Source organism: Dipodomys merriami, unplaced genomic scaffold, assembly GCF_024711535.1.
Source record: "Dipodomys merriami isolate MVZ:Mamm:240054 unplaced genomic scaffold, mDipMer1.0.p SCAF_12, whole genome shotgun sequence".
In the NCBI taxonomy this organism is placed as follows: domain Eukaryota; kingdom Metazoa; phylum Chordata; class Mammalia; order Rodentia; family Heteromyidae; genus Dipodomys; species Dipodomys merriami.
This window is the reverse complement of record NW_027202493.1, coordinates 17,979,348-18,001,861: the sequence shown is the minus strand read 5'-3', so window position 1 is coordinate 18,001,861 and position 22,514 is coordinate 17,979,348. Positions and strand designations below refer to the sequence as shown.

The following is a 22,514-nucleotide window of genomic DNA, read 5'->3' as shown; positions in this document are numbered from 1 at the left end:
ACCTAAGCATGTGATTAGGTTTTGGCTAAACACCTTTCTTCCTTCAAAGCAGTCATCGGCAGAATTTCTCCTCTTTGAGGTTGGTCCAAGAAGATAAAACTCCTCTCCCCCAAAGCAAACCATAAAACCAATAAAAGCCACTCTCTTCCTGTTTACTTAGAAGATACTCATTCCAGAGAATCCTATCCCACATATACTTGAGAAGAAGGAATGCTACAGAAAAGCCAAGAATCTAAACACACCTTCATATGTTCAACCACCTCAGTTGACTACCATCTGTTCTATCATACCCTGTCCATTCCTTATTGAACTTAAGCATAAAAGTAAGCAGTTTTTCCTGAATCTTTAGGTTTTAGTTTCTAAAACTCACAATGTCATATTAAACTTTCACTAAGTAAATTTGTTGCTCTCTCCTCTTGTATCCTATCTTTCCTTATGGGAGAATCAATAGTGACCTCCTTGAGGAAAATATCAATTACATTTTCCCCCCACTACACTTCTGAAGTATTTGTAGAGAAAAATAAGAGAAAAACAAAACCCTCAAAACTGTATAAACTTAACTTTCCAAAAATGGATGCGATCAATAATAGCCTGCCCCTTTTTTTCTGTTAAAACATACAATTTTTCACTTTTTTTTTTTTTTTTTTTTAAATACTAGGGCATGAATTCAGGGCCTCTAACACACTAAGTAAGGCTTCAGTCACGCCCCCAAATGCATTTGCTTTCAGTTTTCCAGATAAGGTTTCACTAACTGCTTAGGCTAGCCTTGGCCTTTGATCCTATCACCAACTCCAGAGTACATAGGATCACATTTTTTTCATTTTGAAAGTCCTCTAAAAGCAAAGTTGAGATTAACAGCCAAAATCCACCTTAAATTCAGTCAGTAACAAGCCTGATTCTAGTGAAATTGATTGTAGAGTGAACTTTCTTAACAATGTATTTAACTTTAAACTATTGTAGATAACTCTAGAAAAAAAAAGCCATGTACAATAGATAAAACATCTGCTCAATAACAATTACTCGATTTCGTTATCTCCTGATACATTTATTAGAAGCACAAAAAGATTACTTTAAAAAGGAATACTTTAACATCTTTACATAAAAGGCTGGGAAATTGTCAAATATAACTGTAAAAACTCACAGAACATTAAAAAAAAGCAGTTCTTATTTTCTTAAAACTTTTGAAGCCACAAATATTTACAATTTAAAAGATTGCAGCAAGCCGTTAATAGTAAAAATCAGTCGAAAATAACTTGAATTTAAAAACGGTTCAAGTACGACTACACTATAATGAAAAATTTATAGAAAAATCAGATCATACAATAACAATTCCTAAAGGTGGAGCCAAGATTAAGGAAGTGGGAATTGAGATGATTGGAACAGGGAAGAAGATGTTAATGACAGGCTCAAAAGGACTATCACTTTGAGTAGAATTTCTGGATGCAAACTTTCCTTTGAGGTTGCAACACTTTTGTATTTCACTTTGTGAGACTTGGGGAATTACTGTTCGCCAAGTCTCTTTAGCCAAGTGTAACATTTTAACAGTTCTGTCAAAGTTGCAATTCAAGGTGGGCACAGGGGGAAGAAAGTGAGGAAGCCAGGGATTAAAAGGAATACTGGACAGACTGAGAAAGATTTACAGTCGGAAGCGATGTATCAGATGGGATGAGCAAATCGGGGTATAGCAGAGGTGAAGCCAGTCAGTGGCGGGGGGAGGGGGGCAGGAGGTAGGGGAGGATCAGGAGGAAAACAGCGAGCAGGAGGTAGAAAGGGGAAAGCAACACCCTCCCCGGAGGGAAGTCCATCAACACCAAACACACGGCAGCTGGAGAGGGAGCCTGCCCGAGGGGCTGAGAGGGTAGTTAGAAGCAGCCCGCCCACCCGCCCTACTTTTCCCTCCCGTAGGAAGCGGCAGCAACCAGTCACCTGGAGTGGGAGTTCCGGAGGGACTCGATCAAGCGCTGCTTCTGCTGTTGGAGGCTGGTGAGGCCACCAGCGGGGGACCCTGCTGCGGAGGAGGAGGCGCTCTTGGTCAGGGGAAAGAGCCAGCTCATCCTCCTCGGGTCCCCGGGCCCGAGGCCCTACCAGCTCTGGGCCTGCTTCTCCCAGCGGCGGCCCGGCGGGTCTCCAGCCACCGAGGAGCGGCCTGAACTACCCAAGGTCCGAGCCCGGGGGCGGCGGGGCGAGCCAGCGGCGTCTTTTACCAAGCTAGCCGGGTTCCCGGTCCCCGGGCTTGGGGGGCCATGATAGAAGTGGAGAGAGCTGGAGAGGGGCAACTTGTCGGGCGGGACACCAGCAACCCGGATCCTCCCCTTCGCGGCCCAGGCGCCCCAGACCGTCCAGCCAGTCTGACTGTAAGCCGGCTGCGCTCCACCACCCCAGCGTCCGTCACCTGCGCGCCTGGCCTCGTCCTACGCCTGGCTCCGCCCCCTCTGCGCGCTGCGTCATCATCCGGCGCCTGGGCCCGGACGTGCACAGGAGCGGCGGCGTAGAACGGGGCGGCGTAGCTCCGGCTCCCCCCTTTTCCCCTGGAAGGGTGAGAGGAGTCTATGGGGCACCCGCCGCCGCCGCCGCCAGGTGCTTTCTCTATGGCGAGAAGGAAGAGGAGGAGCGCGAGCTCAGAGACACAAGTAGATCTTGGCGTGTGCCGCTGACCTGCCCGGGGTGGGGGGCGCGGGGAGGGCGGGCGGCGAGGGCTGGGAGGGGAACGTGGGTGGGGGCGGGAACGACGAGCCGGAGGGTGTGCGCGGCGGCGGTTGCGGGGGTGCCCCCGGCGGAGGAAAGGGCCCGGACGCGGGCGAGGGGGGCGGGTAACGGGCCGAGGGCTTGTCAAGCCCGCGGCGCGGGATGATGACGCCACGGCTTTGTACCTGGGCCTTCGCGGTGGGACGGAAATTGAGAGTGGAGGGCCGGTGGCCTGCGTCCCGCGGCTCGGTGTCTCCGGTGTCTGTAGCCGGCAGTGCCTGGCGGTCAACCTGGCGCCGGCAAACGCCAGTCAGTCCCTTCGCCCCGGCCCTCCGCCAGCGGATAGACTTATCTATGCTATGAGTACTTCTTGTTTCCTTGGAAGCCCGCGAAGATGCCACCGAAGTAAGGGAAAGGCCTCTGGTGCCTCTTTAAGGCGGCTCTGGAATGCACTAGAAAGCGAGGCGAAGGAGGAAAGAGGTGTTGAGCGGCAGTGTCTTTTCGAAGTGTGGAGGGTTGTAAAAGAGTGCCTAGCACCGCCTTTCATTCCTGATCTTAAGAGAAATCGGGCGTCCCCACCTTAATGACAATTTTATGAAGTTGAAGGGTTTTTAATTCATTTCAAATGAAAGCTTTGAAATTTCCCTGAGAATCAGTTTCTTGATTTCTGTTATCACTATATACCATGAGCCTTGTATCAGTGGACCAGAAAACGCGATGTATGTATTTGATCAACAGTGGAAGTGCCCTAATTTTTAGGAAGTTGGAAAACTTTTTTTTTTTTGCGGGGGGGGGGGGGTCGGTTGTGGGGCTTGAACTCGGGGCCTGGGTTGCTGTCCCTGTGCTCTTTTGCTCAAGGCTAGCGCGCTACCACTTTGAGCCACAGGGCCACTTCCCGTTTTCTGGTGGTTAATTGAAGAGTCTCCTGTACTTTGATCTCAGCCTCCTGAGTAGCTAGGATTACAGGGTTGAGCCACCAGTACCTGGCCGGAAACAAAACTTTTTAATGCAAACATCTTAGTGCCTTTCTTCCTACTGCATTTGTGAACATTCAAATGATTTCTGTGGCAGGCTGTTACTTTTCTCTGCGGCTGTTGTTATAAGAGGCACAAAGGTTTGGAATTGGCCTCATGGCTTGCTAGATAGTTACTTGAGACATGTCCTCAGACCTTTTTGCATTAGTTATTTTTCAGGTAGGTTCTCATGTTTTTGCCTTGGATGGGCCTCAGACCTCCATCTTCCTACCTACTTCATCCTGTATCTAGGACCAACCTCTCTGGCTCATTCATTGAGATGGAGTCTAACTTTTTGCCTGGCTGGCCTCGAACCTCTTTACTTCTGATCTCTGCCTTCCAAGTAATTGGAATTACAGGTGTGACTCACTGTGTACATTTTGTTGGAGTATTAATTTATTTTAATTTTTTTAAGTTTTCTTCCCTTCAGTCTAGTTTGAATAAATGCCAGTATAGATTTTGTACGTTTTTGAGTGTTTTGTTAATGAAGAATAAACACAAGCACTATATTTGTCATAGTAACAGCTGATATTGTTAATTTCATTTTTATCTGAAAAAGGGTGGGTTTTCACGAAGTTTTTGTGGAGAAAGTAACTTGAACTCGGAGCAGTCCTTATTTAGACTATTTAAAAAATGATTTGTGTTTATGCATAAAGTACACTTTTAAGTAACACTGAAGTTACATTAAAGGAACTTGTCCTAATTTTTCCCCTACAGATTAGTTATTTGATTTTGGAAAAGGAACTTCCTAAAAGTTGATGTTTTTATTTATTATGCATTTTGAATAAGTAACTCTTGAGTTTTTACCAGTACAATTCTATGTGTGATTTATGATATAGATGGTTTTTATTTTGACAGGTCCATTAATAAAGGATAAAATATTTATGAAGTAAGTCTTCAATCAAGTATAATATTTTGATGCTTGGCATATAGACTCCTTTATCTCTCACTATGCCAGCAGCAACTGTAGATCATAGCCAAAGAATTTGTGAAGTTTGGGCTTGTAACCTGGATGAAGAGATGAAGAAAATCCGTCAAGTTATCCGAAAATATAATTATGTTGCTATGGTATGCACTTGACCAAATCTTTAAAAAGCTACTTATAAGGGTGGAGTGGAATTTTAGAAGTCTTGAATTCAACCCTTTCAGTTAACTTTTTGGGGTATTAATTTAACCATGAAAAAAAAATTTGTATTCACTTAGCCAGGACTCTCCTAAACATATCTGTAATTTGGCAAGTTGGATTTATTATGCATTTCAGTAAAGGAAAATACGTTGGGAACTATGAAGCATTTGAAGAACATTAAAAGAGTATTATAGTATTTGAAAATTATTAGGAAATACTTTAGGATTTGGGCTTTTGTCAAGTAGTTTTATTGAGAGTTCTATAAGACAGGACTTTGCTGTGGATAAGATGCTGTCAGAAAGCTGAGGACATTGTATGATTGAATACCTTCAGTATCAGCTGAGTGAGAGATTTGGTCATTTTTATGGTTTAAAAAACTTTTTATCTGTTCAGAGATGATTACAGAATGCAGTTTGATGTTGAAGTTCTTTGAAATTGCTTGATTTCAACAATACTTTAGGACCTACCTATAAGAATGAATTCAGTTCTTTTAGAAGCTCAAGATAGCTAATTGTACCAGCCAGGGGAGTTCCTGGATGTCTTTTCAAATAATTTTTCTGTGACACATGTTGGTCTGCAATTTTTTTATTATCGCAGAAAATTTAGACATGTTAATTCATAGCTATAATCCCAGCTACTCAGGAAGCAAAGATTGGGAGCATTAAGGTTCAAAGCTAATCCAGTCAAAACTAGCAAGACCCCATCTTGACAGATAAGCAGCATGGCTTGCCATCCCAGCTGTGAGGAAGGCTGAGATGGGAGGATTGTAGTCCAAGGCAATGTATTGGTTAAAAGCATGAGACCTTCCTACAATCTAAAGCAAAAATGGGCTGTAGCAAGACTCCAGTATTGTAGCAAGTATGAGGTCCTGAATTCAAACCTCAATACCACAGAAGAAAAGAAAGAAGTTTACAAGAGCTCCATGAACACACTATATTGCTAAGCAAATCTGCTTTTGTACATGCTATTTGAAATGGCGTGGACTATTTATGCAATTAACAATTTTTCTGCTTTACTATTGTATTTTGTGTGTCTCTTGCAGCTACTCTTACTGTTTTCTAGATCCACTGGATTATTAACTCCATAAATCAAGGGGTTAGTGTCTTACACATCCTTTTCCATCTCAACCCTAGTATAATAAGATACAGTGTCTAGTAATTGGTTGTTATCTCAACCCTAGTATAATAATATACAGTATCCAGTACTTGGTTGTTATGTGGAGCTGGAATGCATTTAAGAAAGTTTTAATTTTTCTGTTTCTTATTTGAAACTTAGTTTTTTTTTTCTGAACTGTTGTTTGAATTATAGTATTAAACTGGTTTTAATGCAAATGAAAATAAATATGCTTCTTTGGGAAGGACAGGATGATTGATTAAAATATAACTATTTGGCTGGGCACCAGTGGCTCACACTTATAATCCTAGCTACCCAAGATGCTGAGACCTGGAAGATAAGTTTGAAGCCAGCCCAAGCAGTAATGTCCAGAAGACTTCATCTCCCAGTTAACTAGCAAAAAGCTAGCTGGAAGTATGGCTCAAGTGGTAGAGCACCATTGGTGAGCAAACAGGTTGAGAAAAACTGAAAACACTGAGTTCAAGCTTCAAAACTGATTTAAAAATAAATAGTATATGTAGGCAACATTCCATTTAATAAAGGAACTTGTCCATAATTAGAGCTGGAATTAGTTTCTTTCTTTTAGGGGAGGGTCTTTTTTCTTATAGAAATTCATACTAACCATTTATTTCTCATAGTAATGGCATCCTACAGGAAGGAGATTTTAAGAAAAGATCGTTAAGTTTATATAGTAGTATGGCTCTACAATGTTCTTCCTAGTTGAAAAGTACTCTTAACTGAATGAACAGTGTAGGATATTGCTTCTAACATGATTATTTGACTTGAAACAAACTAGGAATTTATAGATTGTGGTTGTGATTACTTGATTAATAATGAATCTTAATACTCTTTTGCAGGACACTGAGTTTCCAGGTGTTGTTGCGAGACCCATTGGAGAATTCAGGAGCAATGCTGACTATCAGTACCAACTATTGCGGTGTAATGTAGACTTGTTAAAGATAATTCAGCTAGGACTGACATTTATGAATGAGCAAGGAGAATACCCTCCAGGAACTTCAACTTGGCAATTTAATTTTAAATTTAATTTGACGTAAGTGGGAAATACATAACCCAAACCTTTTTTTTTTTAATTTTAGAAACTGGTTTTCATAAAATACAGTTGTCTCTGGGTATTTATGGGTATATGGTATCAGCAAAGTTCTCAAATGTTCAGGCTGCATAGAGTTCTGTATTATATGTGCTATGGATACTTGATTGAATTTTCCCCATAAGGCCATCCAACTTCCACTAAAGATATGCCACCTTTCAGCAAATCTGAAATTTTTACTTTATCAGTTAAATTAGCCACATTACATGTCCTTTTTGGCTTGGGAGGATCATCATAATTTTTAGTTTGCTCTTTTGGGTTCCATTTGCTTTTGGAGAGGCATAATTTTACAAAATTAAGGACAGAGAGATAATAAAAAAAATCACACTTTAAACATGACTGATGATAATACAGCACTGACAAGAATCTCTTGAGTCAGCTGAATTATATGATGCATTTAAACATTTTTTTTTTAATTTTTATTTATGAATGAATGATTGGTGCTTGGCCAAAACCACATGTAATAAAGTCAGTGAATGAGGTGTTCTTACAATATTGTGAAATTCTAAGTGAATTTGCTATCATCCTAGAAATTTGTTAATTCTAAAATTTCCAAAGACTAGGGTGTTTTAATGTGACAAAAATGACATTATAAGGACTTTTTAAATTTAAATGCTTCCATTACTTTTAGAGATGTTTTTGAAATATGACTCACATCTTTTTCTGAAAGTTTGAAAACTGATTTTATTGTTTTAGAACCGAAGGTTTCATACAATAGTCTACCATTCAACTGCATTCTCAGCACCAAAATCTTGGATATTGAAAATGTTTCTTGATAGAAATAATAATAGAATGTTAATTTTATATTTTGAACATTTTGTTCAAGGCCTTTTATGGTTAGAAGGGCAGGCAGCTGGGCATCAAAATCAGGGCCTTGGATAAGGCAAACATGCCATCACTCAGCTGTTCCCCAGCCCAATATGGACTTCTTTGTTATGATATTTACCTTTTTGTAAAGAGATTTTTATACAATTATTACCAAAAAGTAATAGCATCTTTGAACCTGGTATCTCTTACCTGTCAAAATCTGAATTCTTAATTCTAGCCCTGGGTCTAAACTTGGTTTCCATTTTTCTATTTCTTTGTTACAGTTGGGGAAGTTAAGTATGTTTAGTGTGGGGCAAGGGCAGATTATTTACAAACTTCAGTTGAAGAGTATGTACTATATTGTAACTATGTTGCAGTATTGATGTATTCTTCTGTTTTGAGAGCCTGTGGTTTGTATAAGATGATCAAATATAACAAAAGGTGATCTAATAGTAACAGAAGTGATCTAATAGTAACAGAAGTTAACAGGGCAATTATTAGCAACACCAGTGTAAGATTTGTACTGTTGAACACTTAAGAGATAATGAGAGGAGTAGGGCAGGTAAGTTTGGAGGGTAACAGTGGCAGTGGCACAGGACTTAAAATTGCATCTGTTCAGTGTGACTCATATTAATAGATTCATACTCTCCAGACCTTTTAGTGACTAAAAAGTACTCATCTCTGCTATTGTGGATAACCTTTATAAATGCTCCAAGCCTGAAACTCAGTGAAAATTACCTTGGATCTTTTATCGCCTCTTCCATTAGTTACCATTTCATTGTTCAAGTTTCTTTTTCTTCCAAACTGATCATTAGAACATTGTCTTTTTTTGTTGTTTTTGTATTGTGTTTTATAAGATATGGTTGTGATCTCAGTATATTAATGACCCATCAGAGTCTCAGTTTTGATAAAATTGAGTTTCATTTTTTCCCATCATCTTTAGTTTGATAACAGTGCCTCTTTGTACACTCTTTAAGTGGCATTTTACTGCCAAGTTTCAATACAATTTTCACTTATGTTAGAACATGAGTAAAGAGTAAAGAGAACAGGATAGTGAAAAACATAAAGTTTATCCAGCTGAAGATTAAAACCAGTACTGCCTAATGTGGAGAAATAAAATCATGAACAACATCTAGGACATGCTGAAGAAAGATGAAAATTGACTTATTTGAATGCCTAGAACAATGTATCAACCAGTGTGCTAGCACGAGGGGTGTATTGTTGAGGAAAATTGGCCATGCCTATTATAACTTAGTGTTTGCCATCACTCCCTTCTGCTATGTTAGTGAACACGTGTATTCAGATTTTGCATTGGTTCATGTTAGTATTGCTCCTATTTAAAATACATCTGTTTTTTTTTCACATTTTACTATAACTATCACAGAAGTAACTGCCAGTTCTCGTTTGTCATATATAGTTGTAAAGACTTAAACGATGAAAGCTTTTGTGTTTAAAATACATTTCAGATGACTATACAGTGATACCTCAGAATATATACAGCCAAAAGCATCTGAGATCAAAATAATATTACTTAACTAGTTTTGATGATAAGCCATCTTCAGATCTCTTGAATCTTGAAGCAAGCTGTCATTTGTAATGCCCATCAATGGATTTTTGTATAAATAAGTTTTCTATGTAGAATGTTCTTTTACTTTTCACTTTCCTTGATAATTTGAATTACTGTTGTTACGATACTTACTGTGAGCTTGGCAACAACTTTTTACATTTATTTTAAAGCTATGGAAAGTTTTGTTCCTTTCCATTGTGCTTGTTTTTTTTTTTGTCGGTCGTGGGACTTGAACTCTGGGCCTGGGCGCTGTCCCTCAGCTCTTCAGCTCAAGGCGAGCGCTCTACCACTTGAGCTACAGCGCCACTTCCGGTTTTCTGGTGGTTTATTGGAGATAGGAGTCTCACGGTCTCTCCTGCCTGGGCTGGCTTTGAACCGAGATCCTCAGATCTCAGCCTCCTGAGTAGCTAGGATTACAGGTGTGAGCCACCAGCGCCCGGCCCATTGTGCTTGTTGACTTACTAATAATAGTATGTAAAGATTGAATCTAGACGCACAGTGCTGTGCTTGGCTACTACTGTGATAGATATGTAAGCTAAAATTTGTCGTAATTGTTACACTATTCTTTTTTTCTTCCTGATCTACTTGGATATTAAGATTTGTGAGTTAAACACTTCAGCTGGCCAGTGTAGATTCATCAACATTGAAGCCTGTGGATTTTTTGATATGAAGAGAACATAACACCATAATAACTTGAGGATTTGACATATGAAGCACGTTCAGTGATAGTTTTTGACTTGTTCTGGTTATAAAAAATAATAACATGCCTGTACAGTAAAGAGATGACTGCTAGTACAGTTTAGTGACTCTCGTATATAGATGGTCTTTGATTTAAGATGTAATAATTTTTACTTTACAATGATGCAAAAGTAGAATACATTCAGGAGAAACCAGACTTTGAATTTTGATCTTTTCCCTGGCTAGCAATAGATACTGGAGTTTGGGGTAACAGCAAATAGCATCTTACAGCCATAAAATTATGGCTAATAGTGTACTGTGCTGCTAAGCCATAATGTTCTTTAGGTTGAGTGGATTACATGCATTTTCCCTACATTATGTTTAACTCATTGTAGGTTAATTGGTACATGACCTCATTGTAAGTCAACAAGTATCCATGTCTTTAGCCACCACATAGGGGACTTTATTGGAAATAGAGATCTCTATCCAAAGATGTAAATATTTTTAGGCTTCATTCAAAGGATGTGGGTGTTTTCAAAGTTCTTGATATATGTACTTATTGAGAAATAGGAAAATGAGGATTTTTGTTTTCTGTAAAATTATGTTCATTGATGAAAATAAGCCCTAGTTCACTTATCTATGTAGCAGGTATTAGCATATTTGGAAAAGTTTGCTAATTTGACTTGTGAGAATGTTTTATTTTTAGTTGATTACTCTGTAAGCTAGTATTGAAAGTATTTATTACAAATCATTTTATTTTTGTCTTTCATAGCCTGTTCATATTTGGAGCATTTTTGCATGAATGAATGAATTAAATAAGTTTAGCTAATCTGTATACATGGACTATTTCAAGTTTTATGTATTTTAACTAATTTTTAGTAGATATTTTGAGTATATTGGCATTTATATTTTTAAGAAAGCTAATATAAAGGAAACTGGGAAAGTAAACTTAATTGAGAAGACATTTTATAAACTCTTTAGGTATAAGTTGAGCTGGGAATAGTTTGAAATTGGGTAGAAGCTATAGGTTTAGAAATCTGAATTTTTCTAGTAGGCTAAGTTTATATTGGTAGAAAGGTTATTTCAATACATTTACTGACTAGTGTTTATTATTAGTTTCTATCTCAGGTTATTAGGTGAGAAAGATAGCCATTTATCTTTGCTCTTTGGGAAACTAGAGATTTGTACATGCTTTTCTTTAATGCTCAGTTACTACAGATAGCTATCTTACTATATTAAATTTTAGTAGTTTTATCTTTAGTTATGTTATTGACTAAGTCTTAACTATTTCAGTGGTAACACTGAAATATAATAGGATTTTTGAGGCTGAGGAAAGAATAGTGAAAAGGCTTAAAACTTGAAATGGATATCATCAGAGAAGGATAGTCTACTGGAGAATTGACTCGTAACAATAATGAGGTTTCCATTACCACAGGAAGTTTTCTTCATCCTATTTGGAGATTTAACCTGCCTACATGGGTTTTCCAACTTTGTCTTTTTCATGAGCTGGCTATTACAAAACATGAGATCGGTATGGAATTATAAAATACTCAGTTCCACAAAATTTAGATGAGAGCACACAGATTTAGCTGAATTAAGGTATGTTACTCTCCAGAAAAAAAGAGAAAGAAATAATGGTACACATATCTTTTGTTTACCAAACTTGATTATAAAAATGTTTGAGGTGCTCATCCAGGCCTCACCTGGGAATTGTGATTCAATAGGTCTGGGACTTCAATGGGACCTGGAAATCCATATTTTTGGTAAGTTTTCTGGATGATAATCATTGGGCAAGTTTGGGAAATACTGATTTAAGTACCACACTTCCTGTTATACTTCATTGATGTATAATGTGATGGCATAAAATCAGAAGAAATTGAACATATGACTGAGTAATGTGAACCTGGAGAAAATTCCTTTGACCTTCGGTTAGTTGTTGAAACATATTCCGTGAGCATTGGGACCTGATAAGTGAAAGAAATTATTGTTGTTTAAGGTAATATGTTTAATATAGCAGAGTCAATATATGTTGTTTAACTGGACAAACAAAACCAGAAACTTGTATTGGATTTATTTTCTAGAGGATTTTTCAGAGGAAATTTTGACTTAAAGTTCTTGTTTCCTCTGTTAAGCTTTTCAGTGGTTAACTTTGCTATTTTACAGATATAACTATGGTTTTGTAACTTTTTAAAATTCAGTCTTTGAATACCTATGTATTTATGCTTGGAAAATTAGAGATGGCTTTCTGAAGGGCTGATTTATATTAAGATTTTGTGACTTGGCTTTGGTAGAAAATCTTCTAGGATTAAGGGAGTTGGAAGAGAAAATTAAACAGTTTATTGCTTGTTGGAGCCATTTGAAAGGCCTGACATTTGTGAGAGGGGGCATCTTTTTCTTTGAGATTGAATGCAATTTAACTCAGTCACACAAGATGTTTCCCTTTGGTGCCTTCTTCCTGCTTCTGCTGAGAGCTTGAGAGATGGGCATAGTCCCTCGTAGCTATGGCTGCAGCTCCATCTGCCAGCATTAGAATGGCTGCAGAAACTGAAAGCCCTTGAAAAGAACGTGTATCACTTTGCAGTAGTAGTTCTGGTGAGTAGAATACCTCTTTTTCAAGCCCAGTTGAATTTATGTAATATATAGATGGTTACTGGAATTGAGTTGATAGTAAAGGTTAAAATCTTCCCATTAGTCTCACCATTGAATGTTTTCTTTGCATAGATGTAAAACATTGCAACAGTTGGACCCAAGCCAGTCCTTGTCTTATTCCTGGCATTGTAGTTGTAGATAATAAATGGGAGAAAAAAACTGTTTGAAGTAATGGCACTTTTGAATGTTATCTTTCTGTTTCTCCTGCCAGGGAGGACATGTATGCTCAGGATTCTATAGAGCTACTAACAACATCAGGTATCCAGTTTAAAAAACATGAAGAGGAAGGAATTGAGACCCAATACTTTGCAGAACTTCTTATGACTTCAGGAGTGGTCCTCTGTGAAGGGGTCAAATGGTTATCATTTCATAGGTAAAAAGATATGATTCTAAGAATCAAGCCATGAACAAAACAGACTAAAAGACTTACCTTCATGGAGTTCAAATTCTAGAGAGTAAATAGCTTTTTAAAAATAAACTAATGTGGGCTGGGAAGGTGGCCCAGTGGTAGAGTGCTTGCCTTGCCTTGCTTGCCTTGCTTGCCTTGCTTGCCTTGCATGCATGAGGCCCTGGGTTGGATTCCTCAGTTCTACATAAGCAGAAAAAGCTGGAAGTGGTGCTGTAGCTCAAATGGTAGAGCACTAGCCTTGAGCTGAAGAGCTGAGGGACAGTGCCTAGGCTCAGAGGTCAGGCCCCACAACCAGGAAAAAATAAAAAGTAATGTGTATATTATGCTTTGTTTGATAGTGGAAAGTGCTATGAAGAAAAACAAAAGAATAAATGCTGTGGGTGGATTTCATTTGCTTTACCTAGAGTGATAAAGACTTTCTATAGAAGAAATAACTTGCAGAATTATTTTAATAGTCAATAATAACATACTCAAAGCATCTAGTATTTTATACACAGTAAATTCTAGGTGCCTGCTTTAGGAGAAATTTTAGAAAGGAGATTAACTCAGGGTTGTTTAACAAGACTTCCAGGCATGAGAAAACATTTTCCTATGTAAGCAAGCTAAATGGATGGTTTGGAACTAAAAAGAGACCTTGGAAATATTTTTTAAAACAATATAAATCTCCTGCACCCTTTAGATTGTCACCCATGCCTTGTGGAATAATAGAAAGGGACTCTTCCTGTTGTAAAGTCTGATGTAATACTAAGCAGTTAAGTTTTGATATGAAGGTACTGAATGTACAAATTCTCACTTATCTTCTCTCTCTGATCTCCACTTGTATGTAGGAGTCAAGAATTAAATCTCTGTTAAGGAACATTTTTTTCCAGTTCTTTTTATGTTCCTATTCATGAAGATACAAAACGAGAAGACATATTCTTTTACTATCTAAGGGATAGGAATTCTTTTCATCAAAAAATATAAGAAAATACTATGTGCTAGGCCTTGGGGGTATTAAGATGAATAAAACCAGAGAGGGTTCATATGTTCTTGGAGTTTAGATTGGGCCATGTTATATTTAAATTTTTACCATGACAAGATTTATTCCACTAAATATGACTGAATATTTTCCATAGGTTTCATTTTCTTTATTAAAGTTTACAAATTTAAAAAATTAGTCCTAAACTATAAATATTAAATATCTATATACCTACATATTTCAGTATTTGTATCTAGATATTTAAATTCCAACTATATGTAAGGGATCAAAAGATTTTAAGTATATCACTGCCCTTTGAATCAATGGAGAAAACAATCTTTCTAGTTTGAAGTGTATTATAAGCTAACAGTGTATTACCTAAGAAATCCTCTGGAAGCTGGGGTCTTCATGGCAGGCTTGCAACCAAAGCCCCTTAACAGAAAGCTAGCTAAAGAAAAGGAATAATTGGTATAGGATTGGAGGTTGATAGACAATAAATGACAAGAAATCTTGATTTGAGAGAGTTTGTGTCTTATTATCCATGTTCATTTCTTTGAAGTGTTACTTTTTTATTAATAATGTTGCTTCAAATAACACCATAGAAACAATTGAAAGGGCAGAGAATATAGTTAAGTCATTCAAGGAAAAGGAAAATATTTTTGTTAGGTACTTAACTCTGGTCTGTGGAAATATTACCTCTTTAAAAAGATGACAAGAACTTCATTATTTTTACCCTCTGAAGAGAATTTTCTTGCTAGCTTTTGATATTTTTCATCCAGTTTTCCAGTTATGTTTATGCCTGTTTCCATGGACAGAAGTTTTTTGATCCATTGTTTAGGTTTTTGCTCTCCTTGGAATTCTCTGTTTAATCACCAGTAAAATAGTATTTTAGTGATACAGGCTTGGGTTGGTCTGTGTATTTAGGTCTCTGATCGATCTGGTGATAAAATTTTGGCATTATCTGTGAGCAGAAAGCGTTTTCCTTTTAGAATTCTTAAAATACTTTTTTATCTGTTATGTGCCCTTTCTGTTGTTAATTCCTTCTTTTTCTATATGTGGGAAGAAACTTAGTTTTTCATTCTATGGTATTGATGTGTCTTCTGTATTCTATATCTTTTTTAGCGGTTATGACTTTGGCTATTTAATCAAAATCCTGACCAACTCTAACTTGCCAGAAGAAGAACTTGACTTCTTTGAGATCCTTCGATTGTTTTTTCCAGTCATTTATGATGTGAAATACCTCATGAAGAGCTGCAAAAATCTCAAAGTAAGTAAGGCTTTTAAGTAATAACATCTATAGTCAAACACTGAATGAAATGACCGACAGAGTTGTAGGTACAGAGACTTGAAGCCATATATGTAAATGCAATATTATACTAAATGCAATCATATTTGACCTTTTGATTCTTTTTCTTGTATAATTTATTATCTTGGAAAAAAGTTTTTAACGAAAGTCATTCTACAGACCAAATTTTTGTTACTGTTTTCCAGTTTACAAATCATGATCCAAAACAGAAATGTGAGGACTAGTGGGGCACTCATACACACAGTTCTTACTTTCCTACACATAAGTGAGCAGTGGGCAGATATAATACATTCAGGTGTAAGGGAAAGAGGTTTTTTTTTTTTTTTTTATTGATTAGAGATTTTTTTTTCTGTCATTTCTAATGAAACAATGTTTCTAGGGCGAAATTGCATAATTAAAATCTTCACAAAATATGTGAACTTCGTTAGGAGGAAATGCTTTAGAGAATGTCGGTCACACCTAGACAGTAGCTTACATTCTGCATTGCATGAACATGAATTTCATCTTTTTACTTTGGAACACTAATTCAAGTTAAACTAAAGGAGCATTGAGGACTATGTTACCATAGACTGCTGGGAATATAGTGGCTTTATTTCATTTATTGCTTGACTGATTAACACATTGAGGCAATGTGATTGTTTTATAGTTTGTTGTTCCCCTGAGGCAGTGTGATTGTTTTATAGTTATGTTGTTCCTCCTTCTGTTCACACTGAAGTTAATCAAGTATTCTCCTTAACAAGATTTAGAAAACGAGTGAAATTTACTTACAGGAAATGGTAGAAAGACAGAAAGCAAAAAGAAACAATAGGGGTACTGAATAAGGAAACTTTTTTTTCTCTGGTCGGTCATAGGGCTTGAACTCTGGGGCCTGGGCACAGTCCCTCAGGTCTTCAGCTCAAGGTGAGCGCTCTACCACTTGAGCCACAGGGCCACTTGGTTTTATGGTGGTTAATTGGAGATAAGAGTCTCGCGGACTTTTCCTGCCCACTCTGGTTTTGAACCTCGATCCTCAGATCTCAGCCTTCTGAGTACCTAAGGATTACAGGCATGAGCCCACCAGAGCCTGGTATTGAATAAGGAAACTTTTTTTAAGAAGTAAACTAAAAATTACTAAAACTTATGAGAAGTACAAAGTTTGTTTGCCTTGAACAAACTTGATATGACCAACATGGTGATAGTTTGAGCTGAAAGTAATAGGATTCTGTATATTTTGAAGACTTCCAGCATATGACCTTGTAGTAGACTGTCCTTAATACGCTAGGGACTTGGGTTACCTTTCTTCCTCATGACTGCCTTTCAATACTGTGACTAAGGTCTTCCATGTTTCAGTCTGGCTTTGTAAACATTTTATAAAATTAGTGGGTCTGAACAATAACAGTTGTCAAGAATTAAGTATCAAAATTTGAGATGTCTAACAATATGAAAGCTTAAGATTCTGTCCTGTGTGGGCTACTATATTCAAGTTTAGAATAGCAAAGCTATAGGTTTTGTGAACTATAGTCAATCACACCATTCCATTATGTTCTTTCTTGTTCTCCTAAACAGATGCTAATGATACCTAAACTTTATGCTGTTTTTAGTACAGGAGAAACTGCTGTGCAAAGCATTATGGAAAGCTGTTATGTCATGAAGGGAAGGTTTGCTAGAAGAGGTTTTGGAATTTAAAAAGGAATTTTACTATCTTATTTTGTTGTTGGAGTGTGCCTCTCCCCATTTTCTTGTTCCCTCTCTCCTTATGTTTTTTCTCTTTTACCATTTCTTTCTTCTTATATTAGACAGAGGGAGATTTCATTGTTGCATTTCTACATGTTTATGATGTATTCCAATCAAATTCACCCTCTCGTAGTAGATTTCTTAATGATTTGATTACTTACTGTTTTTTCAAAATTGTGTAAACAAAATATTTCAGAAATGAATTGGTGGAAATCTAAGAAAATACAAAAGAAAGTTTTGTAATGATTACTGGATTAATAGACTTTGAGTACACCTTATAACATGATCTTACCTTGTATTTTTACTAAGGTTATGCACCTGACACATGCCTAAAAAATATGATGAAGACCAACTTTTCCAATTAGGATCTCATTTTCCAATAAATTAATCATAGGCTTCTCACGCATTAGTAATATTCTCTTCTCCCCATCCTTTTCAGTTTGTCTTTACATATTATAGTTTCTTCATATTTTGGCCAGTGTCCAAGTTTTTGATATATGAATTCTTCAGGTACTAAAGTACTTCTCCCTTTGACAATCAATTTCTGTTTCTTCTAGGGTGGATTACAGGAAGTTGCTGAACAGTTGGAGCTGGAAAGGATAGGACCACAACATCAGGCAGGATCTGATTCATTACTTACAGGAATGGCCTTTTTCAAAATGAGAGAAGTATGGAGATATCAGTATCTTTTTCTTGGTTGTGTAGAAAACATTAAAAAAAATCTGATGGCAAAAGTTTGGGGCAATAAAAACATGTTAAGTCAATATATAATTAGAAGTCCTATGTAAGTCACATCTACTATACTTGAATAAAAAGTATTCAAGAGTAATCTTGAAAAATAATTCAGAAAGGAAAAAATACATCCTTGCTGGAGTAAATAAATAAATTTAAAGGATGGAGGGTGTTACTTAAGTAGCAGAAGGCTTGCCTGGCAGTAGTGAGTGCAAACCAGTACCACCCAAAAGTAAAAATTTAAACTTCTGTAGACATCATGTAAACCCAACCATGTTAATTTTCATGTGAGGAAACAGACCAGAGGCTAATAACTTTTTTTTTTTTTTTTTGTCGGTTGTGGGTCTTGAACTCTGGGCCTGAGCACTGTCCCTCAGCTCTTCAGCTCAAGGCAAGCGCTCTACCACTTGACCTACAGTGCCACTTCCGATAACTTTTATCTAAATGAAACATGTTACCAGTAGCACTCCAGAGTTTGCTCTTAAGATTCAGCAGTGTTTTCTGCCAAATCAGGAAATTAATATGTTAAATTTCCCCTAACTTGTCCTTTCCTTAGATTTTAGTCTAATAAAAAAATTTTATTTGTTCATGCTAGTTAGTGTTAATGCTTTGAAGATTTAAAAAGCAATCTGTGCTGTGGACTGGATTGAGCCTTAGAAGTTATTTTGGATTCTAAAGCAGAAAATGTAGTCGTTGATTCCAATAAATAAAGATAGAATAGTAATTGAATCAGAATCCATATTGTGAAGTCCTTTCTAAAGTTACAAAAGATAGAAGTCATGTACCTCAAATATAAAATTATGTGTGGAAGAATGAAATTTAATAAGTTGACTTTTAGACTATGTAATTAAAAATGTACAAGTATACTTCATAAAAGAAAACTGGTTGTGAAAAAACAAAATAGAACTTTTGCATATAGCAAGAGCTTTACTTATTGCAAAACACTTGATATAGAATAGTTTTGTTTTTTTAAAAATTAAGTGATTGTTGAAACGTTGAATTCTTCTGAGTATGTTTTCTTGAATTACTTGGAAGCAACCAGGAACTTAACATTTTTGTAGAAATATAAATAATAGAAAGCATAATCTATTTTGACTCAAGTGATTTTATATCTTTTATACTCCTTCCCAGTATAAAATTATAAAACTAAGACACTCTTGGATTTTTCACCTTTGCATTTTTAAAATGCTTCAGTAATTAATAATGGTGGATTTCTGGCACTCATTTAATACTTTTGTTTTTCTTTCTTCAAGGACAATAATGTAGTGTGACTGTTCAGATGTTATTATCCATGACATGTTTAGCGTTTATTTCTTGTCACCCCTTAGCCTGGCAGATAGAAAGGCAACCTAAAAGCCTTCTTTGTTTCCCATTTTTGGCTATTCTTTCATTCTGCTGAGTATTAATAATTTAATGAGCTGAACTGTATGCCCTTTTTCCCATACTCACAAATCCTCATAAAAGTGATATAAATATTAATGAGAAAGATAAGCATTTATACTTTTTTCATTTGATTTCTTTTAAGCTTTTTACTTGTTGAAGACATCAGTCTTTATTTGTTAAATATCAGTGTGTGGTTTCGAAGAAATAACAGAAAAAAGTTGTCACTATAGCTAAGAACAGTCAATACTTTCATTGTGAAATTTACTTGTTGGTTAAAATTTTTTTTTCCTTCAAAATTTTCTTTCTAGATGTTCTTTGAAGATCACATTGATGATGCCAAATATTGTGGTCATTTGTATGGCCTTGGTTCTGGTTCATCCTATGTACAGAATGGCACAGGGAATGCATATGAAGAGGAAGCCAACAAGCAGTCATGACATGAAATAGTTCTTTTATTTTTACTTGAGCTACACACATGCTTGTATATAGGTTTTATCTCTGGTTGAATTCCTTAACGATATACAATATCTTTTCTCCCCCTTTCATAGCACATTTTATTTTCTGCCTTTCAGTACGAAGTATGACTGATTCTATCTCAGAACTTAATGAATAGAAGTACATTCAGGTTAAATTTGGCCTTAATTTAATATATGTGTTAGAAAGTATGTGTGACAGAGTGGGGAAATCATCATACTAAATAATTTGATAAACTGCCTACTTGAGCTTGTCCCCTTCCCCCATTCCTAAATTAATTAGTATCGCCTGTAATTTATTTCCCTGTTTCATGTCTTTCCCTTCCATTCTGCAGGAGTTTTTAAGTATTTGAAAGTATGGACCATCAATTTTGCACTTTAGAGAGTGATTCCAATCCTCTGTTTTATCAGAAATTGTGGTTTTTCTTGCTCTTAGCTGGGAAAATGACCATCTGCCAATTTTATACAGTATTTGCTTGTTTTTGACCTACAGAATATAGCACTTGTATTGTGCAAACGGTTGATTCAGCAAGATTAACAACAACCAAAAGACAAGGAACTACTGAGGAGCTTAGTGACTACTGTCTATGTATGTAGTGTTTAATCTTCCAAGCACATCTCATGTCTGTCATTTCTAATTGGCATGTGTAGGCTGCTTTGTGACTGAAGAACTTTCAAACCAGCTTTACACCCTTCAGGAAAAGGCCCTTGTGATTGGACATTTAGTATCTACCAGGAAACTGGCATTCAAGATGTTGAAGCTACAGTTATTTTATGATACTACATTTCCTTTATTCGGTTTCTTTATTCTATAACTGCTTACCTTCATTATCTTTTTTTATTTTATAGCCATACTTATGATGTTCTTGATTTGTTGATTATACAAATCAATTTCATTGAAGTCCAAAGATAACAAGTTTTTAGGTATATTTTATATCAAATTTATCAAATTAAGAGTCAAAATTTGTGCTTTCATAGCTACAAAAATAATGGAGAGATTTGGTGCAAAACAACAAAATACAATATATATATATATATATATATATATACATACACTTATATAGCTAATAGTTACCTGAGGAGTGTAATGCTTGTTTATTTTTTTGTGTATATCTTTACAATCTATTTTATATATATTGACAAGAGACTGTGAAATATTTAGCCAGGCAGAATATGTGACCAGGCCAGAGCATGTGTAGGAAGACTTTATGATAATCATTAAGTCTACCTTGAAGTGATGGACTACAAGTCATAATGTGTTATCTACACTTCAATCAGTAATATTAGTAATATTAGCAAATCTCCAGATGTTAGCAAGATTAGTTTGTTTCCCTTGTACATTCTTTATTATATTCATGATATTACAATGCTGTACTGGGTGGTCCTTTTTAAACAGAACATTATTTGAAAAAACAGAGGGTATTTGTTTTTAAAGCTTTTGTAAATAAAGGCTTCAGAAATGTTTTCTTATATGTTGGCTGGTGATTTTTCTTTTAGAAATATTAGAAGAATATGAAATACTTGTATTTGGGCAACAAAACAGAACTCAGTAACTTCATGAATGGTTGGGGGTTAAGAATTTCTGTACTTTCTGCATTTCAACAGTGATGGTTAATTTTTGTTTATGAGGACTAAGATAGATTACAAACCACATTGCCAGCACACTGGGCAGTGGAAGCAGTAAAATCTCAAGTTCATGCTCAACATGAGCTACATGGACACCAAGGGATAGGAGTATAGAGTGGTAGAGCATTTGCCTGGCCTAGCATTTGCCTTCAAGGCCTTGAATTTAATCTTAATAGCCCATACCACAACAGAAGAAAGAGAAAGGGGCTGGGAAGGTGGCTCAGTGCCTTGCATGCTTGAGGCCCTGGGTTTGATTCCTCAGCACCACATAAGCAGAAGAAAAAAAAAAAGCCGGAAGTGGTGCTGTGGCTCCAGTGGTAGAGCACTAGCCTTGAGCTGAAGAGCTGAGGGACAGCGCCCAGGCCCAGAGTTCAGGCCCCACGACCGGACTCCTCCCCCCGCGCCCCCCCCCACAAAAAAAAGTTACATTTCTCCTTTCTATAAATGCATTTATTCTGAGACTTATAAAGTAATAGATATATTTGGGGTAACTTACTGTGGCTTTTAAACTACATGAAAAAGCCAAGTTTATTTTCATTTTCATTCCTAAGAAATTAGAATTATAGTTTGTCTTTATAATAGCCACAGTTGATTTTCATAACTTGTATCAGTTTTGGTTTCTGTCCTAAAAGTGACATTTTATGACATTCAGGGACATAATAAGTTCTCAGTTTTGGATGTCTTTGTTTCTGAGCCATTCATCTGCACCAGTTAAATCCAGTAAGAGTGAGACTGTGGCCTATAGGAATGGTGTGCTTTTAGGTATATAGAGGCAGGATTATTTTCTTTTTCCTTAAGGATAATCCTGAGATGCCCCCAGGTGTTTTTCCTGTGTCCTAATGCAAAGTACTTGGCTTTTTTAAGAAAATGACTCTGCCTTTTACCTAAAGTGTATTTTTAAAGCATTTCAACACATTTACATATGATTCCAAAATCAGTGTTAGAGGCTTTTTTTTCTAAATATTCAACTTTCACACAATAAATGTATGATTAGGACAAGATGTTAAAGGTATATTTTAAGAGACCCCTACACATTGATTAAAAAAAAAAAACCCAAACCATGTAGCATAATCCAGAGCTCAAAATCAATTCGACTTCACTAATGAAATCTAATTGATACTAGTTGAAATAAGCCAACTAGAAGATAGTCTTAAACATTTCCTTTCAG

At 36.6% G+C, this 22,514-nt stretch overlaps 2 protein-coding genes across 8 annotated transcripts in view; one reads left to right on the top strand and one right to left on the bottom strand.

Annotated features, from left to right (window-relative positions):
• Window positions 1-2,413, bottom strand: part of Vps37a (VPS37A subunit of ESCRT-I) — a 29,209-nt gene extending 26,796 nt beyond the window's left edge. Inside the window, exon 1 of one of the 2 annotated variants that reach the window (XM_070016310.1) lies at window positions 1,927-2,413. In XM_070016310.1, coding sequence (XP_069872411.1) covers window positions 1,927-2,054 — 128 coding nt within the window. In that variant the 5' untranslated portion in view covers window positions 2,055-2,413. The remainder of the gene's footprint in view (window positions 1-1,926) is intronic. The other variant, XM_070016309.1, reaches the window with a different exon arrangement.
• Window positions 2,414-2,464: 51 nt separating this feature from the next.
• On the top strand, window positions 2,465-21,190 carry Cnot7 (CCR4-NOT transcription complex subunit 7). Of its 6 annotated transcripts, XM_070016300.1 has the most exons (8): window positions 2,465-2,630; window positions 3,951-4,057; window positions 4,557-4,766; window positions 6,795-6,988; window positions 12,958-13,119; window positions 15,236-15,380; window positions 17,690-17,800; window positions 19,556-21,190. In XM_070016300.1, exons 3-8 carry the CDS (start codon window positions 4,650-4,652, stop codon window positions 19,682-19,684), a joined length of 858 nt encoding a protein of 285 aa, XP_069872401.1. In that variant the 5' UTR covers window positions 2,465-2,630; window positions 3,951-4,057; window positions 4,557-4,649; the 3' UTR covers window positions 19,685-21,190. The 6 variants fall into 6 exon arrangements, with proteins under 6 accessions (XP_069872401.1, XP_069872400.1, XP_069872403.1 ...); XM_070016299.1 differs by lacking the exon at window positions 3,951-4,057; XM_070016302.1 differs by lacking the exon at window positions 3,951-4,057 and having other exon boundaries at window positions 17,690-17,814; window positions 19,796-21,190.
• The last annotated feature ends 1,324 nt before the right edge of the window (window positions 21,191-22,514 follow it).

What these genes read in the sequence shown, in the direction of transcription:
- Cnot7 (XM_070016299.1), top strand. Translation starts at nt 4,650, where the DNA reads ATGCCAGCAGCAACTGTAGATCATAGCCAAAGAATTTGTGAAGTTTGG. An exon ending in AATTTTAAATTTAATTTGAC is followed by an intron (nt 6,989 to 12,957) that starts GTAAGTGGGAAA and finishes TTCTCCTGCCAG; the next exon opens with GGAGGACATGTATGCTCAGG. An exon ending in CCTTTTTCAAAATGAGAGAA is followed by an intron (nt 17,801 to 19,555) that starts GTATGGAGATAT and finishes TTTTCTTTCTAG; the next exon opens with ATGTTCTTTGAAGATCACAT.